This window comes from Ranitomeya variabilis, chromosome 2 (genome assembly GCF_051348905.1).
Source record: "Ranitomeya variabilis isolate aRanVar5 chromosome 2, aRanVar5.hap1, whole genome shotgun sequence".
In the NCBI taxonomy this organism is placed as follows: Eukaryota; Metazoa; Chordata; class Amphibia; order Anura; family Dendrobatidae; genus Ranitomeya; species Ranitomeya variabilis.
In genome coordinates, this window is record NC_135233.1 from 414,827,790 (window position 1) to 414,855,344 (window position 27,555).

General features: G+C 42.7%; 1 protein-coding gene across 2 annotated transcripts in view; it reads right to left on the reverse strand.

Annotated features, from left to right (window-relative positions):
* Positions 1–218: 218 nt before the first annotated feature.
* The window catches only part of LOC143806308 (protein Shroom4-like), a 471,342-nt gene continuing 444,005 nt past the window's right edge, over positions 219–27,555 (reverse strand). For both annotated transcript variants that reach the window (XM_077286552.1, XM_077286551.1), the window contains one exon: positions 219–2,670. In XM_077286552.1, coding sequence (XP_077142667.1) covers positions 2,422–2,670 — 249 coding nt within the window. In that variant the 3' untranslated portion in view covers positions 219–2,421. The remainder of the gene's footprint in view (positions 2,671–27,555) is intronic.

Here is a 27,555-nt window from a genome sequence, read left to right on the forward strand (position 1 = left end):
GTGAAATGGCCTAAAAAACTTTTAACCAGTGGACACAAACATTTCTGAGCACTGAAACCTATCTAAGGCTGCTGCCTAAAGGTTGGCTCCCGTATCGGGATTTCTGAAATGTCTCCAGCTAATGCTCATTCTTCATACTGTGCACAATGTCAGACTCTCATTTTGTAATCTGTGGATATTCATCAGGACATGCAGTGACAAAAGTATGAAAATTCATCTGTTTTTCATAAAAATAAGACAATTTATTTTAACCATATTGTCATCTGAACATCTGACTTGCTTTAAACATCAGCTGAATTACATGTAAAGAGGGGTGGCTGCAGAATTCACTGCATAGGTTGGAGGCCTGAGGACCTGACCAGCGGTGGCTGCAGAATTCGCTACATAGGTTGGAGACCTGAGGACCTGACCAGGGGTGGCTGCATATTCAGCTGCATTGGAAGAAGCCCTGAGGATCTGACCACAGGGGTGGCTGCAGATTCAGCTGCATAGGAAGGAGCCTTGAGGACCTGACCACAGGGGTGGCTGCAGATTCAGCTGCATAGGAAGAAGCCTTGAGGACCTGACCACAGGGGTGGCTGCAGATTCAGCTGCATTGGAAGGTGCCCTGAGGACCTGAGCACAGGGATGGCTGCAGATTCAGCTGCACAGGAAGAAGCCCTGATGATATGAGCAGAGAGGTAGCTGCAGATTTAGCTGCATAAATTGGAGCCCTGAGGACCCGACCACAGGGGTGGCTGCAGATTGAGCTGCATAGGAAGGAGCCCTGAGGATCTGACCACAGGGGTGGCTGCAGATTCAGTTGCATAGGAAGGAGCACTGAGGACCTTACCACACTGGTGGTTGCAGATTCAGCTGCATAGGAAGGAGCCCGGAGTATCTGACTAGAGGGGTGGCTGCAGGTTCAGCTGCATAGGAAGGAGCCCTGAGGACCTGGCCACAGGGGTGGCTGCAGATTGAGCTGCATAGGAAGGAGCCCTGAGGATCTGACCACAGGGGTGGCTGCAGATTCAGTTGCATAGGAAGGAGCACTGAGGACCTTACCACACTGGTGGTTGCAGATTCAGCTGCATAGGAAGGAGCCTGGAGTATCTGACTAGAGGGGTGGCTGCAGATTCAGCTGCATAGGAAGGAGCCCTGAAGACCTGGCCACAGGGGTGGCTGCAGATTGAGCTGCATAGGAAGGAGCCCTGAGGATCTGACCACCGGGGTGGCTGCAGATTCAGTTGCATAGGAAGGAGCACTAAGGACCTTACCAAAGGGGTGGTTGCAGGTTTAGCTGCATAGGAAGGAGCCCCAAGGATCTAAGCAGAGGGTAGCTGCAGAATTATCTGCATAGGAAGGAGCCCTGAGGATCTGACCACAGGCGTGGCTGCAGATCCAGTTGCACATGAAGAAGCACCGAGGATCTGACCACATGGGTGACTGCAGATTCAGTTGCATAGGAAGGAGCCCTGAGGACCTGACCACAGGGTGGCTGCAGATTCAGCTGCATAGGATGGAGCCTTGAGGATCTGACGACAGGGGTGGCTGCAGATTCAGCTGCATAGGAAGGAGCCCTGAGGTTCTGACCACAGGGGTAGCTGCAGAATTAGCTGCATAGGACGGAGCCCTGAGGACCTGACCACATGGGTGGCTGCAGATTCAGCTGCAAAGGAAGGAGCCATGAGGATCTGATCACAGGGATGGCTTCAGATTCAGCTGCATAGGAAGGAGCCTTGAAGATCTTACTGCAGGGGTGCTGCAAATTCAGCTGGATAGGAAGCAGACCTGAGGAACTGATCACAGGGGTCGCTGCAGATTCAGCTGCATAGGAAGGGATCACTGAGGATATGAGCAGAGGGGTGGCTGAAGATTCAGCTGGATAGGAAGGAGCCCTGAGGATCTCACCACAGGGGTGGCTGCAGATTGAGCTGGATAGTTACTTGCAGTATATGGCACTTTCCTAAATTTGTGCAAAAGGGATTGGCCTTCATCAATCGATGAAATCAATCTTCACAATTAGTGAAGTCCAGTTGAATATTTAGAATCCCACATAACATGTAACATGTAAATGTGTAAAACAGCTATAATACTACATATGATGCTAAACAGAGGTTTCATCCAACATTTTCCAGTTATAAGCATATCTATCAAATAAAGAGAAGAAAGAAAAAGACATGTCTGAAACACTACAGTTGTTAGTTCGGATTGCAAGGAGGAGTCTAAAGATCCAGTTACAGGAATCCATGAAGGAATGAAATAATTCTTTGAATGACTAATGTTAAAAATGAAATGTATGAGTCCGAGCAGTGATCATTCCCAATAATAATAAAGTACACTAGAGAGTTGTGCTTCTTGAAGCTATCTCTGATAAGCATTATACACTAATATAATAACACGTGACACAACTTCTACAACGTCATTTGACCGTGAAATCATTTACAGACTTTCCCGCAGACATCTCAGCTGTTCTTCCCCCAAACGGATCTTATCTTCCAGCTCTCGCTGTTCCACAATGAGAGCGGAGGTCATCTTGACATAGTGGAGGTAGTCCTGGAGCTGCTCATCATTCAGGTACTTGGATATTGTCTCTAGAACAACTTGCTCTCTCCGAGTGACGTGGACCTTGAGTTCTTTGGCGTCCTCCAGTTGGTCTGTCAGTTGTTTTTTCTTGTCCAGGAGATTAATCTGTACATGGCAGAAAACAAACTGTAAGATATAAAATCTATGTTACCTTCCATACAGTTGTGAAAAAGTATCTGCCTCCTTCCTGATTTCCTATTCTTTTGCATGTTTGTCACACTTAAATGTTTCCGATCACCAAACAAATGTAAATATTAGACAAAGATAACACAAGTAATCACAAAACGCATTTTTTAAATGAAGGTCTTTATTTTTAAGGAAAAAAGAAATCCAAATCTGCAGGGTCCTCTGTGAAAAAGTAATTGCCCCCTAAACCTAATAACTGGTTGGGCCACTCTTAGCAGCAACAACTGCAAACAAGCATTTATGATAACTGGCAATGAGTCTCTTATGAAGCTCTGGAGGAATTTTAGCCACTCATCTTTGCACAATTGTTGTAATTCAGCTTTATTGGAGGATTTCTGAGCATCAACCGCCTTTATAAGGTCATTTCACAGCATCTCAATCGGATTAAAATCAAGACTTTGACTAAGCCATTCCAAAGTCTTAATTTTATTTTTCTTAATCCACTCTGAGGTGGACTTGCTGGTGTGTTCTGGATAATTGTACTGCTGTATAACCCAAGTGCTCTTCAGCTTGAGGTCACAAACAGATGGCTGGACATTTTCCTTCAGGATTTTTTGGTAGACAGCAGAATTCATGGTTCCAGTTCCCACAGCAAGTCTTCTAGGTCCTGAAGCAGTAAAATAGCCACGGGCCATCACACTAACACCAATACATTTTACTGTTGGTATGATGTTCCAGTTCTGAACAGCTGTATTACTTGTATGTCAGATGTAATGGGGAAATAAACCTTACAAAAAGTTCAACTTTTGCCTTGTCAGTCCAAAGAGTATTCTCCCAAAAGTCTTGGGGATCATCAAGATGTTTTCAGGCAAAACTGAGACTAGACTTTATGTTCTTATTGCTCAGTAGTGGTTTTCATTTTGGAACTCTGCCATGCAGGCCATTTTTGCCTAGTCTCTTTCTTATGATGAAGTTATGAACACTGACCTTAACTGACGCAAATGAGGCCTACAGTTCTTTTGATGTGGTTGTGGGATATTTTGTGACCTCTGGATGAGTCATCGCTGTGCTCTTGGGGTAATTTTCGTCAGCCGGCCACTCATGGAGTCTCAAAGCTTCTAAAATCAATAAAAAGCTGGAAGGAAAGTAAAAGCGCAATAGGGTCTTATCTGGGTATTAAGAGGTACCTCTAATCAGATTTTATTCACCAGATAGAGCCCATACACAGTCTGATAGAAATATGAGTTGCTTCACATCCACCGGTCTCGTGACCAGCCAAAGTAAAAAAATAAATAAAAGGGATAAAAAAAAGTGGATTAACTAGCTGCTTGAAAGATAGAAGTCCAAATGGATATTCAGATGAAAAAGTGGCTTTATTCAACACGTTTCTGAGTACTATGACTCCATCAGGAAACCACAAAAGTATATACATAGGCACATGTTTGACAGTTCTTAAATAAGTCCCAAATTTAAAAAAATGGGGCCAATAGCATCACATGACATGTCAAAGTAAAAAAAAAAAATCCAATATCATACAGACTTATTTACTTACAAATGGTCCATTTCCAACATAATTCTTTATTGCATCATTTGTAGGAACAAGAAAAATCAGGAAGAAACCAAAAGAGCAAAGAAATGCTGCCAAGAAAAAAAAATAAAAATGTACAAGGGGACGAGAACCCACAAACAAAAAACAAACCCTCTCAAGAGTGGACTCACCCATCCACACATCATCATCAGACACGCCACCAACCCTATGGATTCATATGAAATCAAAAGGAGTTGTTATAAAAACAACTTTATTAAAATATACTATAAAACAATGTACAAAACAGACCAAAAGTTTGGACACACCTTCTCATTTAAAGATTTTTCTGTATTTTCATGACTATGAAAATTGTACATTCACACTGAAGGCAACAAAACTATGAATTAACACGTGGAATTATATACTTAAAGGGACTCTGTCACCTGAAATTGGAGGGAACAATTTTCAGCCATAGGGGCGGGGTTTTCGGGTGTTTGATTCACCCTTTCCTTACCCGCTGGCTGCATGCTGGCTGCAATATTGGATTGAAGTTCATTCTTTGTCCTCCGTAGTACATGCCTGCACAAGGCAATCTTGCCTTACGCAGGCGTGTACTATGGAAGACAGAGATAGAACTTCAATCCAATATTGCAGCCAGCATGCAGCCAGCGGGTAAGGAAAGGGTGAATCAAACACCCGAAAACCCCGCCCCTATGGCTGAAAATTGTTCCCTCCAAATTCAGGTGACAGAGTCCCTTTAACAAAAAATTCTGAAACAACTGAAAATATGTCTTATATTCTATGTTCTTCAAAGTAGCCACCTTTTGCTTTGATGACTGCTTTGCACACTCTTGGCATTCTCTTGATGAGCTTCAAGAGGTAGTCACTGGGAATGGTCTTCCAACAATCTTGAAGGAGTTCCCAGAGATGCTTAGCACTTGTTGACCCTTTTGCCTTCACTCTGCGGTCCAGCTCACCCCAAACCATCTCGATTGGGTTCAGGTCTGGTTACTGTGGAGGCTAGGTCATCTGGCGTAGCACCCCATCACTCTCCTTCATGGTCAAATAGCCCTTACACAGCCTGGAGGTGTGTTTGGGGTCATTGTCCTGTTGAAAAATAAATGATGGTCCAACTAAACGCAAACCGGATGGAATAGCATGCCGCTGCAAGATGCTGTGGTAGCCATGCTGGTTCAGTGTGCCTTCACCATCACACCTCCTCCTCCATGCTTCATGGTGAGAACCAGGCAGGTAGAGTCCATCCATTCACCTTTTCTGTGTTGCACAAAGATACGGTGGTTGGAACCAAAGATCTCAAATTTGGACTCATCAGACCAAAGCACAGATTTCCACTGGTCCAATGTCCATTCCTTGTGTTCTTTAGCCCAAACAAGTCTCTTCTGCTTGTTGCCTGTCCTTAGCAGTGGTTTCCTAGCAGCTATTTTACCATGAAGGCCTGCTGCACAAAGTCTCCTCTTAACAGTTGTTGTAGAGATGTGTTTGCTGCTAGAACTCTGTGTGGCATTGACCTGGTCTCTAATCTGAACTGCTGTTAACCTGCGATTTCTGAGGCTGGTGACTCAGAAAACTTATCCTCAGAAGCAGAGGTTACTCTTGGTCTTCCTTTCCTGGGGCGGTCCTCATGTGGGCCAGTTTCTTTGTAGCGCTTGATGGTTTTTGCCACTGAACTTGGGGACACTTTCAAAGTTTTCCCAATTTTTCAGACTGACTGACCTCCATTTCTTAAAGTAATGATGGCCACTTGTTTTTCTTTACTTAGAATTTGTATTATGGCAAGAAAAAAGCAGCTAACAGTCTACTCAGTAGGACTATCAGCTGTATATCCTCCAGACTTCTGCTCAACACAACTGATGGTCCCAACCCCATTTATAAGGCAAGAAATCCCACTTATTAAACCTGACAAGGCACACCTGTGAAGTAAAAACAATTCCCGGTGACTACCTCTTGAAGCTCATCAAGAGAATGTCAAGTGTGCAAAGCAGTCATCAAAGCAAAAGGTGGCTAATTGGAAGAACCTAGAATATAAGACATAATTTCAGTTGTTTCACACTTTTTTAAGTATATAATTCCACATGTCTTAATTCATAGTTTTGATGCCTTCAGTGTGAATGCACAATTTTCATAGTCATGAAAATACAGAAAAATCTTTAAATGAGAAGGTGTGTCCAAACTTTTGGTCTGTACTGTATATTAAAAGAGAAACGAGTGTTCTTTTCTTGTGTGTAAAAATATATTATAAATATAATTAAAAAGAGGCACTAGGTTCAAGAAGGATTGCACCAAAAATAATTAAATCATTTAAAACCATTAAATCCTGTATTCATTGTAGAAGCATATTGTAAAAATGTATAATATACTGGTAGATCCTAGTTATTATAACAGCTCATGGCGCTAGCCGTAGATATACATGTCGGCACCCGAAAAAGAGAAAAAAAAAAAAAAGAGAATCCCACCACTCAAAAGATCGAGATCAAAGGCTGGATCCCACAGTAGACATATTGCACAATTTTGTGTATGACTGAGAAATTTGTATAGTTGGTAGTAGCTTAAAGAGCTATGCATATCTACACCTCAGATAGCCAGAAGTACAAAAAGGGCCCACAATGTCCGAACCAGAGCACACAACCAATCTCGGGACCATATAGCAGGCGATCCCCCACAAAAAAAACGAGCTTGCTTGAATCTCTGCTCAAGATATCCCCAGAAAAAAAGTGAAATTATTTATAAAAGTTGACAAATATCAGTGCACGTAGTAGATATATCCAATTGCTAATATTAGTTAGATAAATTAGAAATTTAATTAATAAGTTTATTAAAGAGAATTAATAAGACTTTAGTGTGTTTATAATAGTGGATTTGAGTAGAAAAGAACTTCATTAAAAAAAAAAAAAACAGAAGTGTTTCTTATTCCTACAAAAGATGTAATAAAGATTATGTTAGAACTGGACCATTTGTAAGTAAATAAGTCTGTATGATATTGGACTTTTTTTTGAACTTTGATATGTCATGTGATGTTATTGGCTCCATTTTTTTAATTTGGGACTTATTTAATAACTGTCAAGCATGTGCCTATGTATATACTTTTGTGGTTTCCTGATGGTCATAGTACTCTGAAACGCATTGAATAAAGCCACTTTTTCATCTGAATATCCATTTGGACTTTTTTTTTTTACTAAAGCTTGGAAAATGGCTTTATAATCTTTTCCAGACTGATAGATCTCAATTAATTTGTTTCTCATTTGTTACAAAATTTCTTTGGACCGCAGCTGTTACAGGTGTGTCAGAGGCTGCAGAATGTCGCTCTGGAGGGTGTTTTTAACTCCCAGCTTGCTGTTGGGAGTTGACGGTGATATTTCCATTTCCCTGTTGAGTCTTGGAGATATAGCAGTCGGCTATCTTCCTCTTAGTGTTTGGAAGACGTCTGTATTTCTCTCTGACTCTACTCAATGTAAGTGTTCCCCTTTTTGTGTATTTAATCTGTGTTTAGTGGTAGTGGGGATTGACTAGTGCCTACCCTGTCCTTCCCTATGCAGGGCTTATCACCAGGGTCAGGCAGGGGTTAGGTATGCTGCTCAGCCATGGGTGTGGAACCTACATAAGGAAGCTTCAGGCAGACAGGGTGATGTTAGATCTGCCTAGAGGTCTTCACTCCCCCTTCCCAAGTGTTGGGTTCCCTTCTTAGTATCCCTTCATGTTGCACTTAGTCTTTCCTACACTGTGCGTTACAGCAGCATGATGTCTAGCTTTTGAGGGTCTTTTGGTCTACTTCACATTGTTAGGCAGGTCCTATTAAATCTTGATTGAGAAGAGGTATGACAGTAATTAGGCCTGGGTGTGGCTATGGAATTTGAAGTACGCTTTCAAAAGATTTGATAAATCACCTTTAAATTATGTTTTAAGGAGGACAATCACTTTTTCTCACAGGGCCCTGTAGTTTTCAATTTATTTTTCCCTTATAAAGCCTTTCATTTAAAAACGGCATTTTGTGATTACTTGTGTTATCTTTGTCTAATATTTGAATTTGTTTAGTGATCTGATACATTTACGTGTGACAAACATGAAAAAGAATAAGAAGTCAAGAAGGGGGCAAACACTTTTTCACACAACTCTTGACTTATGCCCAAGTTCACATAGCTGATTTTTTTTATTTTTTACCATGATTCTTGTTTCAAAATTAGCAACAATTCACCACGGATTTCACTGTAAACATTTCAAGTATTCTCTTCCTAAGAAAAGTGGTTCCAAAATGCATTTATACGAGCAGTAAAGCAACTTCACCTGGTCTAACACTGGCTCTGTTTCTCTGCCCCGGTCTCTGTACTTTGACTGTAGAGAGGACGTCACATCACCACTTCAGCCAATCACTGATCTCATTGGCTCATGAGATCTACATCGGACAGGGCTGTAAAGCTCAGTGATTGGCAGTAGTGGTGATGTGCACTGTTGACATGACCTCACAGCTGCAGCCCAAACATAGTGACTGGAGCAGCGGAAAGAAGAGCCAGTCTTGGATCTGGAGGGAGTGAACTCTGTTCTGTTTATTTTACAAGTAAAGCTTTTGTGGACCACTTTTGTAAAACCTTTTTATTTTATTATTATTTCCTGAAGAGGTGGATTTTCAGGTTCCGTCTGAAGGGTCCGAATGTGGATGATAGTTGGACGTGTTGGGGCAAAGATTTCCAGAGGATGAGGGATGTTCAGGAGAAGTCTTGGAGGCGGTTGGGGTGAGGAGTGAAAAAGTGTAGAGGAGAGAAGGAGGTCTTGAGAGGACCGGAGTGAGGGAAGATGGCTTTGTAGGTTAGTATTAGTAATTTGAATTGGATACGCTGAGGGAATGGGAGCCAGTGAAGAGATTTGCAGAGAGGGGAAGTGGAGGAGTAGTCAGGAGAAAGATGAATTAGTCGGGCAGCAGAGTTAAGGATGGACTGGAGAGGTACAAGGGTGTTAGCAGGGAGTCCACAGAAAAGGATGTTGCAGTAGGCAAGGCGGGAGATGATGACGGCATGCACAAGCATTTTAGTAGATTGACGGTTGAGGAAAGGACAGATTCTGGAGATATTTTTGAGCTGGAGGCGACAGGAGGTGGAAAGAGCTTGTATGTGTGGTTTGAAGGACAGGGCAGAGTCAAGGGTTACTCCAAGGCAGCAGACTTCCAATACAGGGGAAAGCGTGATGTCGTTAATTGCGATAGAAAGGTCAGGTAAGGAAGATCTATGAGATGGAGGAAAGATGAAGATTTCAGATTTGTCCACATTGAGTTTGAGGAAGCGAGAGGAGAAGGAGGATATGGCTGATAGACACTATGGGATTCTTGACAGCAGACAGAGAGGTGATGTCTGGGCCAGAAAGGTAGATCTGAGTGTCATCAGCATAAAGGTGGTACTGGAATCCATAAGACTTTGTGAGTTATCCCAGGCCAAGTGTATAGGTTGAGAAGAGTAGGGGTCCTAGAACAGAGCCATGGGGGACACCAACAGAGAGAGGGTGGGATGAAGAGGTAGTGTGGGAGTGGGAGACGTTGAATGTGCGGTTGGAAAGGTATGAGGAGATCCAAGATAGGGCGATGTCTTTGATGCCAAAGGAGGAGAGGATCTGTAGTAGGAGGCAGTGGTCAACTGTGTCAAAAGCAGAGGAGGTTTAGAAGGAGGAGTACAGAGTATTGTCCATTAGCTTTGGCTATAAGTAGGTCGTCAGTAATTTTGGTCAGGGCTGTCTCAGTTGAGTGATGGGGCGGAAACCAGATTGTAGATTGTCAAAGAGCAAGTTAGATGAGAGGTGGGAGGAAAGTTCAGCGTGGATGTGCTGTTCCAGGAGTTTGGAAACGAATGGGAGCAGCGATATTGGGCGGTAGCTGAACATAGCAATGGATTGAGGGTTGGCTTTTTAAGGATAGGCATGATTGTGACATGTTTTTGAAGCAGAAGGGAAGGTGCCAGAAGTTAGTGATAGGTTGAAGAGGTGGGTTAGGGATGGGATAAGAGTGGTGGTGAGGATGGGGAGGAGATGGGATGGGTTCGAGCGCACAGGTGGTGAGGTGCGATTTGGAGAGGAGACAGTTAACCCCCCTTCAGTGATGTTGGATATGGAGGTTATGGGGTTTGGGCATTGGTCTGGTATACAAAGGGGCTGTGGTGGTTGAACAATGAGGACTTACCTTGTTTGGTCGATCTTATTCTTAAAGTGTGTGGCAAAGTCCTCAGAAGAGATGAGGGAGGTTGGAGGGGGCAGTGGGGGGGGGCGGAGACGGGAGTTAAAGGATTTGAATAACTGGGGTTTAATGGAATGAGCGTTAGGTAGTTGCTGGTTGAAGCGAGGGCTTCTGAGTGGAGAAAGGGCTGTATTTAAGTCAAGGGCTGCAGGTAAGTACATAGCTAACACAGTATCATAGTTTGGTGTTTTTCTGCTTTTACCTGTACGGTTTATCCTCATCAGTATTTGCTCCAAGAACAATGTTACCCGATGTGCGTCTTGTGAGATGTGTGCATGCCTTGAACAGCCATTTGAGAGTGAATATGTCTGCACTCAATGCTAGCAAGTTACATGTTTGGAAGCCCAGATAATGGATCTAAATGGGCAGCTTGCAACACTCAAAAGCATTGCAAACCTAGAGTGGAGTTTAGAGCTCACTGAGCTTGCACTGTCTGTGGCTAGTGATATGGAGGAGGGTGGAGGTGGGGAAGATCAGGACAGAGAAGTACGCAGCTGGGTTAATGTTACAAGAAGGGGTAAAGGGAAAAGTGCCAGGGACCTCTGTCCTGATCTGGCACAACCCAGTATATATGCCTGTTTGGCTGATATTAGCAATGGAAGCCCAGAACTTGGATCACTACAGCAGGACATTGCTCCTAGCAACCAGAAAAGCAACTGTTGTAGGAAGAAGGGACACAAGAGTGCAGCAAAGGCCAGACAAATGTTGGTGGTAGGGGATTCTATAATTAGGACAGACAGGGTCATCTCCGTTGAGACCGTGAATGCCGAACGGTGTGTTTTCTGCTGAGTGCTTAGGTTCGGCATATTGCGGATCAGATAGATTGCTGGAAGGGGCTGGGAAAAACCCCACGGTCATGGTACACATCGGTTCCAATGACAAAGTTAGAGATAGGTGGAAGGTCCTTGAAAATGATTACAGGGAATTAGGAGAGAAGCTGAAGACCAGGACCTCCAAGGTGGTTTCAGAAATACTGCCAGTGTCACTAGAAAGACAGCGGGAGCTTAGGGAGAAAAACAAGTGGCTTAGAAATTGGTGCAAGACGGAAGGGTTTGGGTTCATGGAGAACTGGGACGACTTTTCTGTTAGCTACAGGTTCTAGGGTAGGGACAGGTTGCACCTCAATGGGGAGGGTGCAGATGTGCTTGGGGAAAAAATGGTCAGACAGATGGACAAGCTTTTAAACTAGGATCTGGGGAGGGAGGGTAGTTGTGTGAAAAAGGGATAGAGTGAAACAGCTGGGGTCATTGAGTATTTAGTGGGGGATGGAACATGCAAGGAACATAGGAAGGTGAGAAGGAGTAATAAATGTGCTAATACAAGTTCTTCTCACTAAGTCAGAATCTCATGAAAAAGTTAATTTAGTTCAGTTCCTCAATACAAAAAGTGAAACTCATATAGAGTCATTACAAACAGAGTGATCTATTTCAAGTGTTTCAACACTCACCGGACCTGTGATTCAGACTTATCCTTTTATTGAAGAAACTGTGAACACAAGTCTGAATCACAGGTCCGGTGAGTGTTGCCGCATTCTTTCCTATTTTTTGCTGTACACTTTCGTCTTTTTTCTGGATGCGAGCACCTCCTGAGAATACTGGGCTCTTATGGTGACCTCTGAATTCCACATTTGATCTCGCTCATGAGGCAGTGCTGCTACACTTTTTTCTTCTAAAGACTTTGCTATTTCAAGTGTTTATTTCTGTTAATGTTGATGATTATGGCTTATAGCCAATGAAAACCCAAAAGTTATTATCTCAGTAAATTAGAATACTTTATAACACCAGCTTGAAAATTGATTTTAAAATCCAAAATGTTGGCCTACTGAAATGTATGTTCAGTAAATGCCTTCAATACTTGGTCAGGGCTGCAGAGAGTGAGGAAGAATTGTTTTTACATCAAATTTGAAAAATGTGTCTTTGAGCAAACCTCTCTTCCGTTCCTTGGGTACATCATCTCTGAGACAGGACTAAGGATGGACCGCGAGAAGGAGTCCACTGAAGTAGACTCGTCCTGACTGACTGACGGCAATCCAGCGGTTCATTGGATTTGCCAATTACTATATCCAGTTAATCCTGCAATTCTCCTCTCGGACCGCTCCAATCTCTGCCCTGACCCAGATGGGTGCTAACTAGTGATGAGCGAGTGTACTCTTGCTCGGGTGACCGCCGATTATTTGTAACTGCTCGGAGATTCCGTTTTCATTGCGGTAGCTGAATGATGAAAACTAAATCTACTAGCAGTCATAAATACTCGGAGGTCACCAGAGTGTGCTCAGGAAAACCCTAGTAACGAGTACACTCGCTCATCACTAGTGCTAACCTCAGGGTGTGGACTTCGGTGGCTGAAAGGGCTTTTGTCTCCTTCAAACATGCCTTTGCCTCTGCTCCAGTGCTGCATCAATTCAACAACAATAAACAATTCTTTTTGGAGGTGGCTGCCTCTTCCTTTAGTGCCAGACTCGTCCTCACCCAGAAGTGTCCTCAAAGCAGATGCGTTTTCCAGGTATTTCCTATCTTCTGACCAGAAGAAGGAGCCTCGCAGCCTCATTGAAGCCTCCAAGATGCTTACTGTCCATCCACTGAACTTGTCTCAGATGCCACCTGGAAAAACCTTCGACTCCAAACCAGACAGGAAGCGGGTACTTCAGTGGGGTCACTTGACCAAATTGGCTGGTCATGCTGGGCAGAAGAAAACAGCTCTTCTCAGCTCAGTTCTTCATAACTCATCTCATTTTGCTGTACTATTAATGACCATATCTGGCACAAATATCACAAATTTCATCTCAGCATGTCCCTCCTGTGCCCAGAATAAGATGAGAGGTGAGAGTACAGTTCGAAATGGACATGTTGTTCCAGTAGTTTTGAGGCAAAGGGGAGAAGTGATATTGGGTGATAGCTAGATACAGAGGATGAGTCGAGAGAATTTTTGAGGATGGGTGTGACTGAGGCATGTTTGAAGCATGAGGGAAAACACCAGTTGTTAGTGATAGGTTGAAGAGATGGATTAGAGTTGGGATGAAGACTGTGGTGAGGTTTGGGATGAAGTGGGTTGAGATTGGGTCAAGTGCACAGGTGGTGAGATGTGATCTTGAGAGTAGGGTGGAAAGTTCGTCTTCTTTAATGGTGGAGAAGCTGGTTTTGGAGGAGGACTGAGTAGTTAGGAATAGGGGTTGTGGTAGAGTGGTTTGGACCGAAGCGTTCAGCTGCATAGAAATACATGCAGCCGCACACTCCAGTCCCGAGTGCCTATGGCAGTGTCAGGTATTGAGGCGAGTTTCTCGCATTGCATTCGCAAGTGTGACACCGGCCTAAGACTCCCACCAATTTTATCAGACAGCACTTGGCCCAGTATTATACTATTGGGCAGTGCAGATCTACGATTATTCTCTACAGACTGATTCGACATGAGAAAAGAATGGCAGCATGCTGCGAGTAGCTCTGGAGCGCGGCTCACGCGCACCTATATAAATATATGGGTGATTTGGAAACATCGGGCTGCACTCGGATGTTTAAAAAAAAAATTGTTATGTATTCAATCGAACAGGAAAAATCCAGTGTAGAAGCAGGTGAATAAAATGTCAAGTTTTATTGAAGAAATAAATCATATCCATAAAAACATGGTAAGTGCGGTTCTGGTTACAGTGGATACAACCGATGCGTTTCAGCTCTGATGAGCCTTATTCATGGCTGTTAGACAATGTGAACAAGCACGGCTCTGAGAATAAAAGTTTGTCAAGCCACACAGCTGTATCATTCCAATGGGGGACAAGGTAGAAGATATTACATGTTCTATAGCGCAAATAAAAGTATCCACAAGCATAAAAAAAACCCATGTCAATAGATGCAGTGCCTTAAAGTATATATCAGAACCTTATCATGTATATTGCAGGATGAGGTCATGTCGGATATTAAGTCCTGTTCTATGGATGCCTTGTGTTTAAATATCCAAAAAGACTCTGTTCAAAATTTTTCTCCTAAAATCACCTCCTCTCACTGCATTATGTACCTGTTCAATAGCCTTGATCCCCTCCATGTGCAAGTAAAAGTAAAAAATGCTTGGATGCTGCAGAAATATTTCACGCAGTTGTGCTTGCTATATCTGAGAGATGTCTGTGGATGCGCTTTTTTAGGACACCGGTTGTGCACCCTACATATTGAATGTTACAAACTATACGTTCAATGAGGTAAATGACTCCTTTGCTGTTGGTCTAAGGGGTAACGTTTCTCCTTATGAAGAGTGACATACCATCTCTGGCTTGTCAAGGTAAGGAGGCTTATTTGCCGTACAATGCTCCTCTGGGAAATTAAATATGCAAATTGCCTCTTCTGAGAAAAAGAGGACTTAACTCTATAGCGCCACCTGTTGGAAGTAGCGATCCTACAAGTCACAATCAACCCTTTAACGAGTCGTGCAATATGACTTAGGATAAAAGCCAAATCAGTATCTCAATTCGCAGACACGGTGTTTCGGGCTGTTGGCCCTCGTCAGTGCGAATCCTTTGCTGTTGCAATTCAAGAAACCATTTATATTGTATAAGTTGAATGGAGCATGTCATATATGACCTTGGTCAGATGTGACATCATTTGAAGTGTGACATCTTTAAGTGTAGCATCAGAAATATACCAGAATGATAACCCATGGTGTATTCTCCTTCATGTTCTCATACCCTGATCCATCTGCTTTCATCCACAGGTACGTCTAAACTATCTCTTAATCCAGAATATCCACTGCACCCCAGAATTCCATGTACTCCTCTTCCTCTGTTCTATCTGGTACATCTGAACTCTCTCTTAATCCAGAATATCCACTGCACCCCAGAATCCCATGTACTCCTCTTCCTCTGTTCTAACTGGTACGTCTGAACCATCTCTTAATCCAGAATACCCACTGCACGCCAGAATCCCATGTACTCCTCATCCTCTGTTCTAACTGGTATGTCTGAACTCTCTTCTAATCCAGAATAACCACTGCACCCCAGAATCCCATGTACTCCTCTTCCTCTGTTCTAACTGATACGTCTGAACTCTCTCTTAATCCAGAATACCCACTGCACGCCAGAATCCCATGTACTCCTCTTCCTCTTTTCTTACTGGTACGTCTGAACTATCTCTTAATCCAGAATACCCACTGCAACCCAGAATCCCATGTACTCCTCTTCCTCTGTTCGAACTGGTACGTCTTAACTATCTATTAATTCAGAATACCCACTGCACCCCAGAATCCCATGTACTCCTCTTCCTCTGTTCTAACTGGTATGCTGCTGCTTTTTCCCTGACTTTAATTCCATGTATCATACTTCAAATTTACTGAATGTATATTGATATTTCCGTGCTCCTCACACCTAGCCCCATCTTTCCATCTTATTCTGCCTCTTTCTTCACCTTTGATGCTAGTCAAATGTTCTATAAGGCTATGTGCCCACTTTGCGGATTGGTGTGCGGATTTTTCTGCACAGTTTTTGAAAAATCAGCAGGTAAAATGCACTGCATTTTACCTGCGGATTTACCATGGATTTACCACAGATTTCCTGCGGTTTTACACCTGCGGATTCATATTGAGAAGCAGGTGTAAAACACTGAGGAATCCACACACAGAATTGACATGCTGTGGAAAATACAACGCAGTGTTTCCGCCCTTCATGCTGTCATGCCCTGATCCATCTGCTTTCATCCACAGGTACGTCTGAACTATCCTAATCTGGAATACCCACTGCACCCCAGAACCCCATGTACTTCTCTCCATCTGTTCAAACTGGTACGTCTGAACTATCCTAATCTGGAATACCCACTGCACCCCAGAACCCCATGTACTTCTCTCCATCTGTTCTAACTGGTACGTCGTACTGAACTATCCTAGGGGGCATACAGAGCAGAATTTCAATATTTGCAGATGACACTAAACTTTGCAGGGTAATCATTACAGAGGAGGACAATTTTATATTACAGGATGATTTATGTAAACTAGAAGCTTGGGCTGATAAATGGCAAATGAGCTTTAATGGGGATAAATGTAAGGTCATGCACTTGGGTAGAAGTAATAAGATGTATAACTATGTGCTTAGTTCTAAAACTCTAGGCAAAACCGTCAATGAAAAAGACCTGGGTGTATGGGTGGAAGAGAAAAAAGAATGGATCTACCTGTGGCAATACATTTTTGTCTCCTCAATGATAACATTATGGACATGAAATTACTTGTTTTAAAAGGTAGCTTCAAATCTCAAAGAGACAGAAGAATATGGGAATATAAACTGATGATGACCTTTGACAGTCTTAGTGCAGGAATGAATGTGTCGCATGTATTTATGTCTTTTTACATCAACTAAGGAACTAAGGAATTTGCCCCTCAGACCATGTGAGGTCATCACAACAGAACCAGACCCCAATCAGAGGACAATAAAACATTCCTTATCTAAGCACTGGTCCAACATTTATGGACATAACTGTTTATCACTCATGGTAATTCTGCTTCATTTCACCTGTCTTATCCATGTTTTTTTTTTCTGTGATATGTTGTGCATAAACATGTGATTCTCCAGAATTTCTTTTAGTCTATGCCTGATGAAGAGACCTGAGTAGTCTCAAAAGCTTGCGATTTGTTACCATCTTTTCAGTTAGCCATTAAAAGGTATCAACCACTGAGGACTCTCAATTCTAAATATTTTGCTATCTACTGGCTAACACGGTACCAAGATATATATCTTTCCTGGGTGGTGACAAACTCACATTTAGTGGCCAGTGTCAGGCAGCTGCTACGAAGGCAAATAAAATAATGGGATGCATTAAAAGAGGCATAGATGCTCATGAGGAGAACATAATTTTACCTCTATACAAGTCACTAGTGCGACCACACTTAGAATACTGTGTACAGTTCTGGTCTCCGGTGTATAAGAAAGACATAGCTGAACTAGAGTGGGTGCAGAGAAGAGCGACCAAGGTTATTAGAGGACTGGGGGTCTGCAATACCAAGATAGGTTATTACACTTGGGGCTATTTAGTTTGGAAAAACGAAGGGTAAGGGGTGATCTTATTTTAATGTATAAATATATGAGGGGACAGTACAAAGAACTTTCTGATGATCTTTTTAATCATAGACCTGAGACAGGGACAAGGGGGCATCCTCTACGTCTGGAGGAAAGAAGGTTTAAGTATAATAACAGATGCGGATTCTTTACTGTAAGATCAGTGAGGTTATGGAACTCTCTGCCGTATGATGTTGTAATGAGTGATTCATTACTTAAATTTAAGAGGGGACTGGATGCCTTTCTTGAAAAGTATAATGTTACAGGTTATATATACTAGATTCCTTGATAGGGTGTTGATCCAGGGAACTAGTCTGATTGCCGTATGTGGAGTCGGGAAGGAATTTTTTTCCCCAATGTGGAGCTTACTCTTTGCCACAAGGTTTTTTTTTTGCTTCCTCTGGATCAACATGTTAGGGCATGTTAGGTTAGGCTATGGGTTGAACTAGATGGACTTAAAGTCTTCCTTCAACCTTAATAACTATGTTACTATGTTACTAGTCTGGAATACCCACTGCACCCCAGAACCCCATGTACTTCTCTCCCTCTGGTCTAACTGACCTGCTCTTTAACCTCAGACCTCTCTTACCAAAATATAATATAAGCCGATCACTCTCCTTCACCCACCTGCTTTCTCTTTCTCTGTTCATTCTCACTGCTGGCGACATATCCCCCAATTCTGCCCCCCCCCCCCCCCCGCCTTATACAACTCACTAGTCCTCACCCCTATCCTTTTCACACTAAGAGAAACTACCGCAATCCCTCACACTTACAATCTGTCCCACTGACCCCCACCACCCTGCTTCCTCTCTCAGGGGCACTTTGGAATGCCCGCTCCGTCTGCAACAAGCTCCATGTGATCCACGATCTCTTTACTTCTCACAACCCTTCCTTCCTGGCCCTCACTGAGACCTGGCTGAGGCCCCCCCGATCAATTGACCAATTCTCCACCTGGCTTCTTCATTTTCTCTCTGCTGACCATCATCATGGGCAAATTTAAAGGTAACCTGTCACCCCGTTTTTTCCGTATGAGATAAAAATACTGTTAAATAGGGCCTGAGCTGTGCATTACAATAGTGTATTTTGTGGACCCCGATTCCCCACCTATGCTGCCTTAATACGTTACCAAAGTAGCCGTTTTTGCCTGTCAATCAGGCTGGTCTGGTCAGATGGGCGTGGTGTCTTCCCCCAGATCTTGCTTATTTTTCCGTTGGTGGCGTAGTGGTTTGCGCATGCCCAAGTCCAGAATCCACTGCACAGGGGAGGGAAAAGAGCGCGATCTGCGCTATTCCCCTGGTGATCGGTGGGGGCGGCCATCTCCCTGTGGCCGTGCATGCGCAGATGGAGCGCTCTGCTGCCCGGGGCTTCAGGAAAATGGCCGCGGGATGCCGCGCGTGCGCAGATGGAGATCGCGGCGGCCATTTTCCTGAAGCCGAGATGTGAACTCCAGCCTCCAAACTCCTGTCCCTTACCTCATCCTTTGGACTTACTCAGTGGTCCTCCACAGCCACCCACACAGACGGACATACAGTAGACCTCATCTTCACCCGCCTCTGTTCCCTATCTAATCTCACAACCTCTCTCTTCCCCCTCTCTGACCACAATCTACTCATCTTCTCATCCTTGTCCTCACCCACCCCCCATGTCCAGCCACTAGCACATCCTCTCAGAAACCTGGCACACCTAGACATTCACAGACTCTCAAACTCTCTTCTACCTCTGTCCTCCATATCTTCACTCCATGACATGGACAGTGCTACCACTTTCTATAACACTGCCCTCACATCAGCCATAGACTCAGTCGCCCCTCTCATGCATGGCAAAGTGCGACAAATCAATAGGCAACCCTGGCACAAAAATCTCCCCCCAAAACTTCGACAAACATCCAGGGTTGCAGAGCGGCGTTGGAAGAAAACACGCCTGCCAGACGACTTCACGGCTTTCAAACAAGATACACTTGCCTTCAAATTAGCCCTCACCTCTGCTAAACAGACCTATTTCACAAACCTTGTATCTTCATTATCTTACAACCCAAAACAACTGTTCAACACATTCAACTCTCTCCTCCACCCACCACTGCCACCCCCAACTCCCCTCATCTCTGCTGAGGACTTTGCCACCAACGTCAAAAATAAGATCGACCAAATAAGATCGACCAAACAAGGCAAACCTTTACTGTTCCACCACCCCAACCACTCCATATACCAGATCTCTGCCCTTCCCTAATAACCTCCCTCTCCAACATCACTGAAGGAGAGCTTACCTCCTTTCCAAATCACACCTCCCCACCTGTGCACTTGACCCCATCCCTTCCCACCTACTCCCCAACCTCACTAACACTCTCATTCCAGCCCTAACCCATCTCTTCAACCTATCATTATCTTCTGGTACTTTCTCTTCTGCCTTCAAACATGCCACCATCACACCCATCCTCAAAAAACTAACCTTGACCCAACTGCTATGCCCAGCTATCGCCCCATATCACTGCTCCTGTTTGCTTCCAAACTCCTTGAGTAGCATGTCCATGCCCAACTTTCCTCCCACCTCTCATCTAACTCTCTCCTTGATGACCTCCAATCTGGCTTCCACCCCCACCACTCCACTGAAACTGCCCTGACCAAAATTACTAATGACTTACTCAGAGCCAAAGCTAACAGACAGTTCTCCATCCTCCTCTTTCTTGACCTGTCCTCTGCCTTCGACACAGTTGACCACTGCCTACTGCTACAGATTCTTTCTTCCCTTGGCATCAAAGACTTTGCCCTGTCCTGGATTGCCTTTCAGACTGCATATTTAGCATTTCCCCACTCCCACACTACCTCCTCATCCCACCCTCTCTCTGTTGGAGTCCCTCAAGGATCTGTCTTGGGGCCCCTGTTGTGAACTATACTTCTTGGCTCCCTCTTGTGGTCACTAGTGTTTTGGCACTTGGATTGTCTTTTACCAGGTTGGTACTCACCTGCTTCGTTAGGCCTGGGGTGTTGCTATTTAAACTTCCTGGATTCTCAGTCCAGTGCCTGGCATCGTTGTAATCAGTTCATTTCTGTTTGCTCCTGTCTTCAGGTCCTGGTTCTTTGCAAGATAAGCTAAGTCCTGCTTCCTTATTTTTTGTTATTTTGCTTTGTTCATATTTTTGTCCAGCTTGTACAAAATGTGATTCCTGATATTGCTGGAAGCTCTAGGGGGCTGATATTCTTCCCCCTCACCGTTAGTCGGTTTGGGGGTTCTTGGATATTCAGCATGGATATTTTGCAGGGTTTTTTGCTGACCATATAAGTCATCTTACTATTTTCTGCTATTAGTCAGTGGGCCTCTCTTTGCTAAAATCTAGTTCATTCTTACGTTTGTCTTTTCTTCTTACCTCACCGTTATTATTTGTTGGGGGCTTGTATTACTTTGGGGTCTTTTCTCTGGAGGCAAGAGAGGTCTTATTTTCCCTGGTATGGTTAGTTAGTTCTCCGGCTGGCGCGAGACGTCTAGGATCAACGTAGGCACGTTCCCCGGCTACTGTTAGTGTTTGTGCTAGGATCAGGTATATGGTCAGCCTAGTTACCACGTCCCTATGAGCTGGTATTTATGTTTGCAGACTTTTGCTGTAATCTCTGAGATCCTTGCCATTTGGATCATAACAGGCCCCTATTTTTCTCCATCTATACCCTTGGCCTAGGACAACTTATAAAGTCCCATGGCTTCCAGGACCACCTGTATGCAGAGGACACTCAGATCCATCTCTCTAGCCCAGATGTCACCTCTCTGCTGTTCAGAATCCTGGAGTGTCTATCAGCCATATCCTCCTTCACATCTCGCTTCCTAAAACTTAATGTAGACAAAACCAGACTCCTCATCTTTCCTCCATCTCGCGTATCTCCCCTACCTGACCTATCTATTACGGTAAACGGCATCATGCTCTCTCCTGCACCTGAAATCTGCTGCCTCTGAGTAATTCTCAACTCTGCCCTGTTGTTCAAACCGCACATCCAAACTTTTGCCACCTCCTGTCATCTCCAACTGAAAAATATTTAATGAATCCATCCCTTCCTCAGCCTTCAATCTACTAAAACTCTTGTGCATGCCCTCATCATTTCCCTCATTGATTACTGCAACACCCTCCTCTGTGGCCTCCCCGCTAACTCTCTTGCACCACTCCAGTCTGCCCTCAACTCTGCTGCCTGACTAATCCACCTCTCTCCTTGCTACTCCCCTGTTTCTCTCCTCTGCAAATTCCTCCACTGGATCCCAATTCCCCAACTAATCCAATTTAAACTACTAACACTGATCTACAAAGCCATCCACAACCTGTCCCCTCCTTATATTTCTGAACTAATCTCCCAATATCTTCCCTCACGTAATCTTCGATCCTCCCAAGACGTCCTACTCTCCTCCACACTTATTCGTTCCTCAAATAACCACCTCCAAGATTTCTCCCGAATATCCACCATCCGCTGGAATTCCATGCCTCAACACGTCTGATTATCCACCACCCTAGTATCCTTCAGATGGAACCTGAAAACCCATCTCTTCAGGAAGGCCTACAGCCTGCAATAACCATTCTGCCGCCTCACCACCACCAATGCTGCCACCTCACCAAAACCAGAGCTGCTGCACCCCTGACCTTATGTCTCTTCCCCATTATCTCGTAGAATGTAAGTCCGCAAGGACAAGGTCCTCTCCCCTCTATCATTCTGTGATTGTTAGTTTGTTTACTGTACGTGATATCTGTAATTTGTATGTAACCCCTTCTCATGTACAGCACCATGGAATTAATGGTGCTACATAAATAAATAAATAATAATATTGTCCACTTTGCCCGTTGCTGATGAAAGAAATATCTTGGATTTCTGGACATATTTGCAACACAAGCATATATTGTTACATTGGAAAAACCCTTTTAGTGTAAGCCAAGTTTCGACCATGTGTGTTTGACTGTGACTAAAAAGGGTTGGAGACAATATAGAACGGAAGGTCGGGGCTTTACTTGTAACAAATCTAATATCTGTATCTTTCAATATCTCTTGCAATTTGTCATCCTGATTCAATATCGGGATGAATTTTTTAATGATTTGCATTATTTCATGGTACTGCATACTATATTGGGTAGAAAAAGTCACCATTTTCTTATTATTGTTTGCATTAAAACGTGGTTTACATAAGGGATTTGTAGTACTTCAAGGTAAAGGATCCAATAAATCATGTCATCAATCAAACTAACTTGTTGTTTGGCTCTAGTCAAAAGTGACCTGTTGTATCCTCTGTTGGCCAATCTATTCCAAGTATTCACTGTCTTTATTGAAATCAGAATCCAATGAGCAGTTCCGTCTTAATCTGATCACTTCTCCCTTTATAAAATTCCTGATCACATGTGCTGGATGACCAGATGAACAGTGGAGAATTAAGTTACAATCTGTGGGTTTGCGATAGGGTGATACTATAATTTTGCCTGCACTGTTATTACCTTGTAACCATGAAAGATCAGGGGGATCTTAGTCCAAGTACAGCAGAGTACTCCGGAAAATAACTATATACAGTGGGGCAAAAAAGTATTTAGTCAGTCAGCAATAGTGCAAGTTCCACCACTTAAAAAGATGAGAGGCGTCTGTAATTAACATCATAGTTAGACCTCAACTATGGGAGACAAACTGAGAAAAAAAAATCCAGAAAATCACATTGTCTGTTTTTTTATCATTTTATTTGCATATTATGGTGGAAAATAAGTATTTGGTCAGAAACAAACAATCAAGATTTCTGGCTCTCACAGACCTGTAACTTCTTCTTTAAGAGTCTCCTCTTTCCTCCACTCATTACCTGTAGTAATGGCACCTGTTTAAACTTGTTATCAGTATAAAAAGACACCTGTGCACACCCTCAAACAGTCTGACTCCAAACTCCACTATGGTGAAGACCAAAGAGCTGTCAAAGGACACCAGAAACAAAATTGTAGCCCTGCACCAGGCTGGGGAGACTGAATCTGCAATAGCCAACCAGCTTGGAGTGAAGAAATCAACAGTGGGAGCAATAATTAGAAAATGGAAGACATTCAAGACCACTGATAATCTCCCTCGATCTGGGGCTCCACGCAAAATCCCACCCCGTGGGGTCAGAATGATCACAAGAACGGTAAGCAAAAATCCCAGAACCACGCGGGGGGACCTAGTGAATGAACTGCAGAGAGCTGGGACCAATGTAACAAGGCCTACCATAAGTAACACACTACGCCACCATGGACTCAGATCCTGCAGTGCCAGACGTGTCCCACTGCTTAAGCCAGTACATGTCCGGGCCCGTCTGAAGTTTGCTAGAGAGCATTTGGATGATCCAGAGGAGTTTTGGGAGAATGTCCTATGGTCTGATGAAACCAAACTGGAACTGTTTTGTAGAAACACAACTTGTCGTGTTTGGAGGAAAAAGAATACTGAGTTGCATCCATCAAACACCATACCTACTGTAAAGCACCTACTGTTTCTCTGCAAAGGGGCCAGGACGACTGATCCGGGTACATGAAAGAATGAATGGGGCCATGAATCGTGAGATTTTGAGTGCAAACCTCCTTCCATCAGCAAGGGCATTGAAGATGAAACGTGGCTGGGTCTTTCAACATGACAATGATCAAAAGCACACCACCAGGGCAATGAAGGAGTGGCTTCGTAAGAAGCATTTCAAGGTCCTGGAGTGGCCTAGCCAGTCTCCAGATCTCAACCCTATAGAAAACCTTTGGAGGGAGTTGAAAGTCCGTGTTGCCAAGCGAAAAGCCAAAAACATCACTGCTCTAGAGGAGATCTGCATGGAGGAATGGGCCAACATACCAACAACAGTGTGTGGCAACCTTGTGAAGACTTACAGAAAACGTTTGACCTCTGTCATTGCCAACAAAGGATATATTACAAAGTATTGAGATGAAATTTTGTTTCTGACCAAATACTTATTTTCCACCATAATATGCAAATAAAATGATAAAAAAACAGACAATGTGATTTTCTGGATTTTTTTTTCTCAGTTTGTCTCCCATAGTTGAGGTCTAACTATGATGTAAATTACAGACGCCTCTCATCTTTTTAAGTGGTGGAACTTGCACTATTGCTGAATGACTAAATACTTTTTTGCCCCACTGTATCAATAGACTAATCCGAGGACTCTTTTCAGTAGAATCAAAGTATAATTTATTAAGTTACAACCAGTCATACAGAATGCCAACGTTTCGGCAAAAAGCCTTTATCAAGGCATTTATCTATAAAAAATGATAATAAATGAAAGTCAGTACAAATCATTACAGAAAAACAACAATAATAATAATAATAAAGACAGGTTGTGTACATAAAACAGAAAAGAAATCTATAACCAAATGGATATATTAGATAACATATATCATAAACCATACACAAAAGTGGAATAAGGGCATGTCCTAAATACAGAAAAGGGGAAAAAAAAGATATATATATATATATCACAAGGCACATCATCTGTGAATATATCAACAAAAGGGGGGAGGGGGCTATCCAACTTGGATGAAATGCCCTAAATATAGCTCAGAGTGTATTTAAATATATTGGTCCAGAAGGCAAAAGAAAAAAACCAAAATAGGGTCCAGCACCAATAGACAACATAATAAAGTCCTATATATGGGAGCACATCCATCTGTGAAAAAGTGACAAAAAGAGAGAGTGTTACCTGTATGGTGGTAAAGGATAAGGCTAAAGGAATACAATAAATGAGAACCACATTAGAATGGAGGATGAAACCAGAGAGATAGAAAACCCTAGATCGCGTATACATACCTGCTGCGTAGAGGAAAAAGAAACGAGGGCACTGCCGCTCAGGAGGCAAGGTAAAAGAAATGAAACGGACGGCGCTCTATTTAAGTGACCGCTGACCTCTGGCCCGGAAATGAACGAGCCAAACAGCCGTACCAATAGGCCGAGAGCCGCATGCGCAAACGCTAAATGCCGACGGAAGTGGGGCAAAACAATAGAGGAAACCGGAAGAAGATGGCGCCGCGGACGTCAATCTAAATAGGAATACGGAATATTACAAAAAGAAAAAAATAAAAGGTGTGCGCTTGCGCAATGTGTCCTAAAAAGAAAAAAGCCGATAAATGAAAGCACAAATTACTGCGTTGAAAAAATAAGAAAACGCGCCTAGAGATAGGTATGGAGAAAGATCCCCTCAGAGAAAAGGGGGGTAAAACAGGGAAGATAGTAGCCCCACAAACCTGTTCAATGTAATATAGCACCAAAGGGTGATGGACCACTGGATCTAAGTCTAAGAGAAAACAAAAGAAAAAACAATCAATATATTATACATATATAAAATTATAAAGTTACAACTCTAAGGGACATGCGATAAACCACATTATATTGCATCCATATAAAGAAATAAAATAAAAGAATATCATAAGGAGTCTTGTGTTTAACTTCATAGATCTATAACATGATATAATTTCAATAAAAAATCTCATACTCCCGATTTAGACCATGTGGTTCCAGGGTTTGAAGCACATGGATCCAATAGGACTCTCTCTGTTTTAATTTAAGGATCCTATTGCCGCCTCTTCTGGCTATAGAAATGCTTTCGATAATTTGGTATCGCAGCTGTGCGACGCTATGGTTGTGTGAAATAAAATGGGCTGGTATTGGTAAAAGTAGTTTTTTACACCGAATGGTTGACTTATGTTGTGCAATGAGGTCTCGGATATGCTGGGTAGTCTCACCGACATATCCGAGACCGCATGGACACTTAATGAGATAAATAACGAATGTGGAATCACAGCTAAAAAAAACGTGAATCGGAAATCTCTTGCCTGATCTGGGGTGGGTAAACGTATCACCCCTCGTGATGTTGGAGCATTGAACGCAGTGCAAACATGGGAATGTTCCCTTACGTGCTGTGGCCAAGAATGTTTGTCTTGGAACCAATTCATCCTCCATTATAATGTGGTTCTCATTTATTGTATTCCTTTAGCCTTATCCTTTACCACCATACAGGTAACACTCTCTCTTTTTGTCACTTTTTCACAGATGGATGTGCTCCCATATATAGGACTTTATTATGTTGTCTATTGGTGCTGGACCCTATTTTGGTTTTTTTCTTTTGCCTTCTGGACCAATATATTTAAATACACTCTGAGCTATATTTAGGGCATTTCATCCAAGTTGGATAGCCCCCTCCCCCCTTTTGTTGATATATTCACAGATGATGTGCCTTGTGATATATATATATATATATATATATATATATATATATATATATATATCTTTTTTTTTCCCTTTTCTGTATTTAGGACATGCCCTTATTCCACTTTTGTGTATGGTTTATGATATGTTATCTAATATATCCATTTGGTTATAGATTTATTTTCTGTTTTATGTACACAACCTGTCTTTATTATTATTATTATTGTTGTTTTTCTGTAATGATTTGTACTGACTTTCATTTATTATCATTTTTTATAGATAAATGCCTTGATAAAGGCTTTTTGCCGAAACGTTGGCATTCTTTATGACTGGTTGTAACTTAATAAATTATACTTTGATTCTACTGAAAAGAGTCCTCGGATTAGTCTATTGATATATAGTTATTTTCCGGAGTACTCTGCTGTACTTGGACTAAGATCCCCCTGATCTTTCATTGTTATTCATGATTTTGGGGTTATCTTATTACTAATAATGTCATTGAATATGTTATCTTATAATCAATCAGAAGCGGAATCTATTCTAGCTCAGGTTAATATACCGAGCCAATTTTTGCATACTTCGACTGATCAACTAAAAACCCGTGATCTTGATAGAATTTATAGACGAAAGACTGCATTACAACTGCACTATGTCACACTGGCTGAATATCATAAGGTTCAGCGTATACCAAGGGGTCTTCGTGTTTTTCTTAGACCTACCCTTTTTTCTGAAAAGATGGACTTTTGTGAGAAATTTGAAGCCATCTTAAATAAGTGTTCCATGGACCTTATTCTCCTGACAGTTGACTATTTACACAAAGAAATCCCGATTATTGAAAATGAGATTGCAAGTATTGAATCACAACTCCGTAACAGGAGGAGTTCAATAAGATTAAAATTCAAACTGAAAAAGCGATGGTTGAATT